General features: G+C 42.1%; 1 protein-coding gene across 3 annotated transcripts in view; it reads left to right on the top strand.

The window, feature by feature from the left end:
- Positions 1–470: 470 nt before the first annotated feature.
- The window catches only part of LOC124043844 (STE20/SPS1-related proline-alanine-rich protein kinase-like), a 31,262-nt gene continuing 19,703 nt past the window's right edge, over positions 471–12,029 (top strand). The window contains exons 1-13 of one of the 3 annotated variants that reach the window (XM_046362896.1): positions 471–904; positions 2,579–2,691; positions 3,052–3,160; positions 5,062–5,203; positions 5,629–5,684; positions 6,162–6,271; positions 6,365–6,466; positions 6,614–6,747; positions 7,042–7,090; positions 7,187–7,252; positions 10,240–10,311; positions 10,731–10,853; positions 11,578–11,619. In XM_046362896.1, coding sequence (XP_046218852.1) covers positions 799–904; positions 2,579–2,691; positions 3,052–3,160; positions 5,062–5,203; positions 5,629–5,684; positions 6,162–6,271; positions 6,365–6,466; positions 6,614–6,747; positions 7,042–7,090; positions 7,187–7,252; positions 10,240–10,311; positions 10,731–10,853; positions 11,578–11,619 — 1,224 coding nt within the window. In that variant the 5' untranslated portion in view covers positions 471–798. The remainder of the gene's footprint in view (positions 905–2,578; positions 2,692–3,051; positions 3,161–5,061; positions 5,204–5,628; positions 5,685–6,161; positions 6,272–6,364; positions 6,467–6,613; positions 6,748–7,041; positions 7,091–7,186; positions 7,253–10,239; positions 10,312–10,730; positions 10,854–11,577; positions 11,620–12,029) is intronic. The other 2 variants (XM_046362894.1, XM_046362897.1) reach the window with 2 other exon arrangements.

Raw genomic sequence — 12,029 nt, 5'->3', positions numbered from 1 at the left:
TCTAAGTCAGAACCGTCCAGAGTAGTGATGCTAGACGGGCTACCCCGGCCAAACTCTAACCAGGACAACGCTGCGCCAATTGTCAATGTCGATGTTATTATAGGATAAATGAATGGATACGTGTAAATACATAGGCTAATGTACATTTAATAATTATTTTCATTTAATTAATATTAATTAAAAGGCAAACATTATTTTATTAGTGTAAGCAGTTTTCGCAAGAGTACATAAGTCTATATGGCCATGGTATGTGATTGAAGGTATAATATCGCCATCTAGTGGACATATTTGATTAGTGGTCACTGTGATCCTTTGTAGCAACTTTCATAATCCAGGATAGAATGTCACATCTTCATTACTGCGTGATCCAAAATAGATATGTAACAAATCTAACATCCAGGCTAAACTGTAACCAAAGCTGAAATGCCGTAGGCTTAAAACAACTGAATTCGTTCAAATTAAGTTATTATCAAGTTATTAACAAATAATAGTCAATTTATTTGATTGATTCATTATTTAATTTGGCGACTACAAAAACAAAAAGTTCACTTTTGGAATTGAAAATTGTTCTAAAACGACCAAATGTTATAGGCCTATCACAAATTCAAGTGCACGGTTGTGGACATGATTTTGCGTTATAATTTATTTCCGTCTTTTTGTGGTGAAAGTTGCGCGGCTATTTCCGGATGTTTTCATCACAGGCCGTAGTAATTCTCCGCAGCAGCTGACACTTCTGTAGTCAGGAGGAGAAGGTCTGGGGTCGCTAAGTAGCTCAGTAGCAGCAGCAGCAGCAGCATCATGGCGGAGCAAGGCGGATCTCCTGCTCCTGTCCAGAATCCGCAACCAGTGCTGACAATGAGCTGGCCAATTACCAGGGAGTCTTACGAGTTACAGGAAGTCATAGGTTAGTAGGCTACCTCTTGATATGATTATATTGTTTATATTGTAATGTTTTGTCATGGATATGGCTCGGCCGGTTATCAGTGGTGAATGACGACGAGGGCCTACCGGCTTTTTCATATTCAACAGCGTCTCTGTAATGCTTTGCAATGCGGATCTTAACAACCGCAATTCGCTTCTTCTTGTAAGAGGAAACCACTTTTTTTCATCACATAGAGAGATATTTATAGTCACGGTAAAGTTATATGTATATGGGCAGGAATGCCATTTCATGTAAATGCGTTTTTAATGCAGTCGATTTCTTCTATGCTGAACGATGCTCAATTATGGCACGTGTCCACTAGGCTATATTGAAATAGATGTGTCTATGTATGGATCATCTGAATGAAAATCGCATGTCATTGTTTTGATCATGCACCTGCCGTCCTCACAGGAATGGCATGGTGTCGTTGAGTAGAGCAGGGATATTCAATTGCATGCCAACTCTGAAGTTAGACAGAGGGTTTACTCTTACATCAAAGTCCCATTTTATTATGAATATTATTATTATTATTTTAGGCCTTTTGTGATGATTTATGTTGAGTATTGTTATTTGGTTATGCCACATTGTTGCCTACTTACAAGAAAAAAATAGTTCTCACAGATTAGCGACTGCTCTGGACAATAAATCACAAACAGCCCATTCGACCTATAGCCTCTCATGTCAATTTAATTATGATAGTTGTAAAAACAATTCAATACATTTTAATATATTGCCCTGCCTCACCAAGCACCGTTATAAATATTAGTGAGCCTATAGGAGGAAGCAATATGATCATTTTTTATTCTATAATCCATAGCTAAATCATTACAGTGGAAAGGAATGTTTAGTTTATTGTTTCAGCACATCAGTCAAGTTTCCTAGGTCATCGAGGTGTATTTGCACTTGCTGCTGGTCAGCATTACTCTCCACACCCACTCTCTACTGGTATTAACATCAGACTTCATTTGGTAGGCCTATAATGCACTTATTCATGGTCATTTCCCAAATGCTTACGATTTTTTTTTGCTCATTTAAGAATTCTGTCACGTGCAAACTGTGGGAGACTTTTGGATCTGTCTAATTAGCTTTTGTCCAGAGGGATGAATATGAAGTTTGCATATAGATGAGCCGACAGCTAAAGCAAACCGATTCAATGCTGGTAAGGGATAGCATTACTACAGCCAAGAGCTGCTGTGGCTAGTTAGTCATCTGTCATGTGCATATAATCAACTGTCGAGCAGTCCGATCTCCTCTCATCCTTACCTGTCACCAGCAGTTGGCATGGTATGTACTGTGTCACATTCTTTGTACAACATAACTATAGCTTGGCGTTGCCTGGTTCTTCGCTCAACCCCTCTTCTCAAAGTTGTCTTGGATACACTGACTGTTATGCATAGGAATTTAGCATATGATTGGAAAATATGTTTGCACATACTGTATTGGTGCAATGGTGCTCTGAATTGTTGTTGCAGTCACATTATTTATCATTTAAATGTCACAAAAAGGGCTTAATATCCCAAATAGACCAACAATGATCCTGCATGTGTCAATGATCCCTTATGCTTTTCACCTTGGTCACTTTTGATGTCACTGTATTGTCATGTACTGTCTCCTCTTCTGGTTGTTAATTGCACCTCTATTTGTCTGTGATTCCAGGCAGTGGGGCCACAGCCGTAGTGCAGGCTGCCCTCTGCACCCCCAGACAAGAACGCGTGGCCATAAAGAGAATAAACCTGGAGAAATGCCAGACCAGCATGGATGAGCTATTGGTGAGCATAACAATAAATAAAGGCTATATTTTCATTGTGTGTGTCCACAGTGCCTCTGGCCTTCTCTGGCCCACACTTTCCTGATTGAGCAGTAATTTTACTTTGCTATTCTCTCTTTGTGTGTGTACTGGAGGCTGAGTAGGATCTGTGAGGGCTGTGCTACACTAAAGTGTCCATTTGAATAAGAGATTAGTATTTGTTGACATTATTAAGTATTTGGTAAACTATTACTTTATATATTTGGAAGTAATATATTTAGTGAAGTAAATGACAAATTAACAATCCTCATTATAAGAAAGGTTGTCAAAAGTGGTTGACTTTATTTTGTCTCATGTGTGCCTCTTTCCTCTTAAACAATAGAAAGAAATTCAAGCCATGAGCCAATGCAACCATCCAAATGTTGTCACCTACTACACCTCATTTGTGGTAAAGGATGAACTTTGGTTAGTCATGAAACTTCTGAGTGGAGGTAAGCTTTTTACCTTCAACATCTTAGCAAAATATAGCTGCCATCTCTTTTTTACTCCCACACTAAGCAATGAAAGTGGCCATAATAACATAACACATAAACACTGTTATGGACTACATTGTGAGTTCTTTCATATGTCGGGACATTGATCTCATCAAATGTCAACAAGCGATTGTCCATCCTTTGGACCAGTTCACTGTAGACCTATGTGCAGTGGCATCCCACTATGTAAATGAATATTAAAGATGGCACAGTTGAAGTCGGAAGTTTACATACACTTAGGTTGGAGTCATTAAAAGTTGTTTTCAACCACTACACAAATTTCTTGTTAACAAACTATAGTTTTGGCAAGTTGGTTAGGACATCTACTTTGTGCATGACATGTAATTTTTCCAACAATTGTTTACAGACAGATTATTTCACTTATAATTCACTGTATCACAATTCCAGTGGGTCAGAAGTTTACTGTGCACTAAGTTGACTGTGCCATGGCTTTAGAAGCTTCTGTTGGCTAATTGACATCATTTGAGTCAATTGGAGGTGTACCTGTGGATGTATTTCAAGGCCTACCTTCAAACTCAGTGCCTCTTTGCTTGACATCATGGGAAAAATAAAAAAAAATCAGCCAAGACCTCAGAAAAATAATTGCAGACCTCACAAGTCTGGTTCATCCTTGGGAACAATTTCCAAACGCCTGAAGGTACCACGTTCATCTGTACAAACAATAGTACGCATGTAAAAGTAGCATGGGACCACGCAGCCGTCATGCCACTCAGGAAGGAGACACGTTCTGTCTCCTAGAGATGAACATACTTTGGTGCGAGAAATGCAAATCAATCCCAGAACAACAGCAAAGGACCTTGTGAAGATGCTGGAGGAAGCAGGTACAAAAGTATCTATATCCACAGTAAAACGAGTCCTATATCAACAACCTGAAAGGCGGCTCAGCAAGGAAGAAGCCACTGCTCCAGAACTGCCATAAACTAGCCAGACTACGGTTTGCAACTGCACATGGGGACAAAGATTGTACTTTTCGGAGAAATGCCCTCTGGTCTGATGATACAAAAATAGAACTGTTTGGCCATAGTGACCATTGTTATGTTTGGAGGAAAAGGGGGAGGCTTGCAAGCCAAAGAACACCAGGAGACAGGTGTACTTCACAAAATAGATGGATGCATGAGGAAGGAAAATTATGTGGATATATTGAAGCAATATCTCGAGACATCAGTCAGGAAGTTAAAGCTTGGTTGCAAATTGGCCTTCCAAATGGACAATGACCCCAAGCATACTTCCAAAGTTGTGGCAAAATGGCTTAAGGATAACAAAGTCAAGGTATTGGAGCGACCATCACAAAGCCCTGACGTCAATCATATAGAAAATGTGTGTGCAGAACTGAAAAAGCGTGTGAGAGCATGGAGGCCTTCAAACCTGACTCAGTTACACCAGCTCTGTTCGGAGGAATGGGCCAAAATTCACCCAACTTATTGTGGGAAGCTTGTGGAAAGCTACGTTAGACGCTTGACCCAAGTTAAACAATTTAAAGGCAATGCTACCAGATACTAATTGAGTGTATGTAAACTTCTGACCCACTAGGAATGTGATGAAAGAAATAAAAGCTGAAATAAATCATTCTCTCTACTATTATTCTGACATTTCACATTCACAGAATAAAGTGGTGATCCTAATTGACCTAAGACAGGGAATTTTTACTAGGATTAAATGTCAGGAATTGTGAAAAACTGAGTTTAAATGTATTTGGCTAAGGTGTATGTAAACTTACGACTTCAACTGTAACAAACTTGCTTAAGGCAGAATGATTAAATGGAATAGTTGACATGTAATGACATGTCAGCCTTGGGCATTGTGGGCACTCGGTTTTTCTGTCTGCTTCTTCTTTTTAGGATCCATGTTGGATATAATAAAGCATACCTTTAGCAAAGGAGAGCACAAAAATGGAGTCCTTGATGAGCTCATCATTGCAACCATACTAAAAGAGGTCCTTGAGGGACTTGACTATCTGCACAGAAATGGACAGATTCACAGGTAAGATACCCTGGAGTTTAAACATTTATATATATATGATTAATTTTTTTGAATTTTTTTAAAGGAAGATCAAATATAAAAGTTCCAAAATATGAATCTATAAAATGTAATCTAGGAGTTACATAGTGTTAGATAAATTGTGTTGACTATTCTGTTTCAATTTAATTTATTGACATAATTTGTTTGAACTTGTGTTGTTTGAACTTCCCTTTGATCACACAGGTTGTGTGTTTTTTAATTTTTTAAAAACTTTCCTGGATGTCAAGGTCATAAAAAACTAAGCCACTATTACCCCCTTGGCCTGTGTTCCAAATGACAGCAGGCTGCAAAACAAATTTACACACATTGATGCAATCGATGCTGCCCCACTTACATAGAGAGATACTGTTTGGGCATGACTGGGGTGTTTTTGTGTGTGACTTCAGGGATGTGAAGGCTGGGAACATCCTGTTGGGAGAGGACGGCTCTGTTCAGATTGCAGGTGTGTGAGTAATGTCCCTATTTCACCCCACCTTCACCTGTCACATTCTGTTCTCACAGCTCGCTCACTTGCCACAGTTATATATGACTTTTTATGATGTTTCCATACATCCAGTTAATTCAACAGCATAATAGACAAAACGCCAGACTTCACCAATCAAAAGTAGTTCATAATATTTACTGAATAACATTAACATAAAGGTAGTCAAACAGGTCCCCCATCATAAATCACAAGAGGCCTACGGTCTCTGTCATATAGTTGGACGACCTTTATTCAACAAACACTCAAAAGAAAATCTTTCTAACATGAATGCAACGGAAGATATTGAGTGTGCACAGTTTGTATAAGGTGGAGAACATGAAATAGTTGTGAAAATACTGCATAGCATCAATATATTCTGTTTTTATAAGATGTTAATTAGGTATAACATTAACTACATCAATGCGTTTCATCTGAATTATACACATTTCCCAATAGATTTTGGAGTTAGTGCCTTTTTGGCCACTGGAGGGGATATGACCAGAAACAAAGTACGGAAGACCTTTGTGGGCACACCATGTTGGATGGCCCCTGAAGTAATGGAACAGGTGAGACTGTCTTGTGGCCAGTTTTAGTAACATCTACCAGCTGTTTTGACATAAGACTGTACAACACTAACAGTAGTGCTGCTATGCCCACAGGTACGAGGCTATGATTTCAAAGCAGACATTTGGAGTTTTGGAATCACTGCCATAGAGTTGGCCACAGGGTCTGCACCTTACCACCGATACCCACCCATGAAGGTGAGCCTGATCGCTGTATATCCAGCTGCCAGTGGAATATGCCTACATCTTAACTAATGAACCACGAAAGGCAGATTTCTACCCTGTGTCTATGTAACTACCGAGAGACCGCGTGCATGCTTTTGACCCTTCCTCTTCTCTTCCCAGGTCTTAATGCTGACCTTACAGAATGATCCCCCCACCCTAGACACGGGTGTGGAGGATAAAGAGATGCTGAAAAAATATGGGAAATCATTTAGGAAGCTAATAACCCTGTGCCTTCAGAAGGAGCCCGTCAAGAGGTTTGTACATGTCTGCCATTCTGTGAACTGCATTAGACCTACACTGTATATCTGTGGAGTCTGTCACCGGTTGATGATACAGTAACTCTGATGGCCTTGGGTGGTGATCGAGTCTCTGTAGAGCATCATCCACTTTTACAAGAGAGTCCTGAAATAAAGTCATGTTTAGTGGTCTCACCCATACCCACACAATAAGATAGATATTCTCACACAGATTGTAGGAATGGTACATTCAGTTCCAGGCCAATGATTTATAAGTGTTCTTATATGTCCATATATTTTGCTTCTCTTTAGGCCTACAGCAACAGAACTTTTGAAATGTAAATTTTTCCAGAAGGCCAAGGTATGCTTTTACTGCCAGAATTGTACCTGTTCTATTGGTGGGGTAAAGAATTGGTAGGTTGATGTTTTTAACATGGGTTGTGATTTTCATTTTCAGAACAGAGAGTATCTGATTGAAAAGCTGCTATGCAGAGCACCGAACATTACCCAGAGAGCCAAAAGGGTAATGTCTAAACAAACATAATTCCCATTAAAGCAATCCCAATATTGACTAAACATTATGAACAAAGTATGCTAAGGTTTGACAGGACACTCTCCCCCAGTCAACACACATCGAGTGTCCTCTCTCTCTCTCTGTCTCTCTCTCTCTGTCTCTCTCTCTCTGTCTCTCTCTCTCTCTGTCTCTCTCTGTTCAACACTTCATTCACTTTGTGCTCCAACTGTTATGTGGGGGTGGCTGCAAATATGGGCCACTGCTGGAACAATATCAGTCATGCAGAATGGATGTGCTGACAACTCACGCATTAGTGGTCTGTAATGTCGCTCAGACCCTCACTGCAAGTGGCAGAGACAAAGACAAATGGGATTTAACGTGAGTGGTTAGGTAACGGAGAGGTGCACTTAAACACACCATTTGCATGCTCAGTTGCCTTGCGGTCACAGCCAACTGGGATGCAGCAGTGTGGCAGGCAAGGCTGATGTTTGGTATGCCATCATCCTCCTATTCTCAGGAGGCAAAAAGATCAGGGTGAACGGATCGGATGGAAATTCACTGACAGGGCATGGGTGACTGGGGGGACATGGGTGACTGGGGGAGACATGGGTGACTGGGGGACATGGGTGACTGGGGGACATGGGTGACTGGGGGACATGGGTGACTGGGGGGGACATGGGTGACTGAGGGAGACATGGGTGACTGAGGGAGACATGGGTGACTGGGGGACATGGGTGACTGGGGGGGACATGGGTGACTGGGGGAGACATGGGTGACTGGGGGGACATGGGTGACTGGGGGGGACATGGGTGTCGCGCGAAACAATCATTTAGCAGCGCATAATGTCAATAGTGAGGGAAGTGACTCGTGACAGAGTTGTCAGATGGAGGGGTGGACAGTTGCTGGTCAGAACAACAGTCCCAATTATTCAGATTGTGTGGGTTGATTCAATTTGGGAACATAGTTTAATGTGAGATTATGGTTGATTGGAGCATGACAGTACAATGATTAGTATTCTATTCTGAGGCTGTGATGTAATCGTGATGCCCTTTTCAGCCAATCCTGATCCTGCGAACACATCACAGTTTTGTCTTCTGGCGTAAATGCACAGCTCGCACGTACAGTAATGGAGCTGTGTTGAGTCTGTCTCACTTGATTGCAGATGAGGAGTGCGAGTCATAGAGTAGTGTCCTCTGTGTTGCCTCTGGGATAATAGAATGGTTTGCTTGTGTGCTGTTCTGACCTATGGAGAGTCACCCACATTATCCACTCAGCAGACACAGGCCAGCCTGCACAGAGAAGAAACCTAGCAGAAACATTGTCATCTCAGGACACTGTGACCTGTCCACATCATGGACCAGATCAGTCTCTTTCCCTGCTCCCCCCCCCCCCCCCCCCCCCCCCCCCCCCTTTCTGTCTCTCACTGAGGTTTAATAAGAACTGGAGACTGCGTCCAAGACGTCCGACCATTGTTTACAGGATAATCTACTCACGTTTGCATACGCCGATTCATGGACCGCCTATATCCAAGTTGCATCCAGTTTATACGGACCACCATCACATACGCACTAGCACTTAGTGTGCACAGGGTGCAGAGCGAGCAGCGGTCACGTCATCCAAAAACATGGCAGACATTGGATGAATATAAAATGTTAATATCTTCGGCTGTGAGTGATGGAAGAAAATTGGCCTCAGCGACAGTTATTTGAGTAATTCAATGGATGTTTTGTGCACAAAGGTGATGACTAAAGTGTCTTATTTTCAAATTTGACTTCTCTATGTGGCCGTGCATGGAAATTGTCTTTCTGAGCCGGGCGACAGTTATGCTGCAGTACCGAAGCAAACCTGTAGGAGTAGTCAAAACTGTTCCAGTCTATCACCTCCCCCCTTCTGCAGACTCCCTTCCCCCCTCCCTTAGCCTCCCTTTTCCCCTGCCCCCTCTCTTACCGTACCTCTCTGATTCAGAGGGATGGGTTAAATACGGAAGACACATTTCGGTTGAAAGCATTCAGTTGTGCAACTGACTAGGTAGCCCCCTCTCCCTTCTCCCCTGCCCGTCCCTGAGTCTCCCTCCATTCTTTCCCTCCTGCCTCAGCCTCTCCCCCTGCCCCTCCCTCAGTATTTCTCCACTGCGCCTCCTTGAGTATCTCTTCTCCTTGCCCGTCCCTCATTCTCTCTCCTCTCCTGCCCTCTCTCTCTCCTCCTGCCCCTTCACTGAGCCTCCCCTCTCTCCTGTCTTCCCTTTTCTGCTCTAAGAATCTGCTCCCACGAGCTATAGGCTTGTTAAACATTGGAGTCGCTCCCCAGAGGAGCAAGGAAAGGTAGATTTTGCAATAGAAATGCAAGGAGTTTAATGTGTAGGGTACCTATTTTTACATCAGAAGGGAAGATCTAAACATGGGTTGAGTGTGATTTAGCAATCTATAGAGAAGTACATATTGGACCATGGGCTGTGCAGGCGTATTAATTCAACCAGAGTTGAATACAAAATAGTAATATTCAAGACATGCATCTCCAGGCAAAGGACAGGATTTCAGCAGTTGTTCATTGGCCAGCAGAGGGCACCCTTGCTCCTTAGTTGATCTCCTAATAGGGAGACCTGCAGGAGGTACTGAGACCGAGGGTGGTCGGCTGCAGCAGTCACTGATGTGTTACGTAATTGAAAGTTGGAAAGTAATACTGATATAATGCCGAGTGATTTCCCACACTAGTACACAGATAATACCGTTTAGAGTCATTGCATCTATATATGGCTCTTGTAATTTGCCTGTATGTACATCTTAATCCCATATCTTCTGTTTGTGTGTTTCTCTAAATGTGCATGCTCATAAATATTGAAATTCCTGTTCCTATAGTACTAAATGTAGTTGTACACATGTTTTGGCATAGACAGCTTGGTGGTTCCATATATGTGTGTGTGTAGAGAGACATACAGGCCACTGAACTGTCACATGCATCCACACACAGTGGACTGATGCTTTTTTGTTTTGCTCAAGGAGCCAGAGCAGAATTCCAGGAGCATGGGCTCTGTGTCAGGTTCGGAGAAAGAACTTGATGCCGTCAGAAGGGTACATGTTCTTTGACTTAGCCCTAGAATGCTGGGTGCTTCCGCTTAGATTCATCCAGAGTTAGCTTCTTATTAAGGAGTTTTTGTGTTTTGTTTTCTCTGTGTTTCGTTTTGGTGTTCTCTGTTCTTTTGTTTTCTGCTAGCTCATAGCAGATGTTTTGTAGACCTTAAACACTCTCAGAGAGGAATCCAAGCCCAAGCTAGTGTTTGTGCAATGTTTGATCAATTCAACTGCACTCTCATATAGTACGAGTGTATATTTCTAAAATCCTACAAACTCATATAAGACAGATGAATAACATTTGATGTTGTGCTGACTTAGTGAGAGAACCTCAGAAGGGGTATGCTACTTAATGTGTTTTGTCTCTCCGCCCTACAGTTTGATGGTGTGGGTTAACAGTTGTGCTGTGTTTGGCCCAGGTGAGGAGAGTTCCAGGGTCCAGCGGCCATCTGCACAAGACAGAAGACGGAGACTGGGAGTGGAGCGATGATGAGCTGGACGAGGGGAGCGAGGAGGGCAAGGCTGCTGTCAATCAAGGCAGGGTAGGTGAGACCATGACGAGATGTGCATCCAAACTAAAGCCACAGGCTGGAGAAAAATGGAACAACTACACTCTTAGGAAAAAAGGTGCTATCTAGAACCTAAAAGGGTTCTTCAGCTGTCCCCATAGGATAATCCTTTGAAGAACCCTTTTTGTTTGCAGGTAGAACCCTTTTGGTTCCAGATAGAACCCTTTTGGGTTACATGTAGTGTAGAACCCTTTTCGGTTCCGCGTAGCACCCTCTGTATAAAGGGCTCTACATGGGGACAGCCGAAGAACCCTTTGGGAACCGTTTTTTCAGAGGGTCATGTTGAAGACATGAAACTCTCCTTTTCTTTAGCCTTTGTACAGTCCTAGATCCTGCATGGATCTCTGTGAGAGCAGTGAGCTAGCTGTCACGAGAGTCACAAGTCACTATAGGTAGTTGGTAAGGGTTTGATGATGGCTGTAGGGGGCTGGGGAGGGAGAGAGGAAGACAGCCATGATCAAAGATCAAAAGGTTATTTGATATAGATGCATAACCTGAATGGCTCTTACAGGGAATAATTACATAAAGCAATTATGTGACAAATGCTGATAATGTCTGCTTCAGCTTTGAATGTTCAGTTGCCTCCGCGACATTATGCTAATTATTCTGCAGGTATTGAGTTCTACACCTGGCAGTTATATGTAGATTTGTCAAGACTGAGAAGATCATTTTGTTTGTGTTTGATATTGCCTTCCAGTCGCGAAGGGTCAGAGAGGAGAACGAAGATGAAAACGAAGACGTAAGTTAGCTCTTTTCTGTTCTATAAACACATATGCATGGTTTATCATCGTTGGTGTCTTTTTGACATCATTGAGACAGATCCTCAGGTGAAATGTGGGGGAAGATTGATTTTTATAAGTATGTAAACCTGCACATTGACAAGGTTAATAGACTTACTTTGTCCCTGTTTCTTCCTGTATAATTTGATTACTTTACAAAGGGCATCATTGGAAAATCCAATTGCCTGCCTTAACAGGGAGCAGGTTGTGTATAAATGATTAAATCTGGGGGAAAAAACTAGTACGTCTCACCCGCCACAATCTCTCGGACTCATTGATTTTTAAGCCCAGGGTGAACGTGTATGCATGCTTTCTCTATTTGATTGATTGTTCAAAAACAACTAAATGTTTTACATATGGATTGTTTTGT

This window comes from Oncorhynchus gorbuscha, linkage group LG09, assembly GCF_021184085.1.
Source record: "Oncorhynchus gorbuscha isolate QuinsamMale2020 ecotype Even-year linkage group LG09, OgorEven_v1.0, whole genome shotgun sequence".
In the NCBI taxonomy this organism is placed as follows: Eukaryota; Metazoa; Chordata; class Actinopteri; order Salmoniformes; family Salmonidae; genus Oncorhynchus; species Oncorhynchus gorbuscha.
Note: the sequence above shows the minus strand (reverse complement) of the source record. Positions and strands in the feature narration are given on the sequence as shown.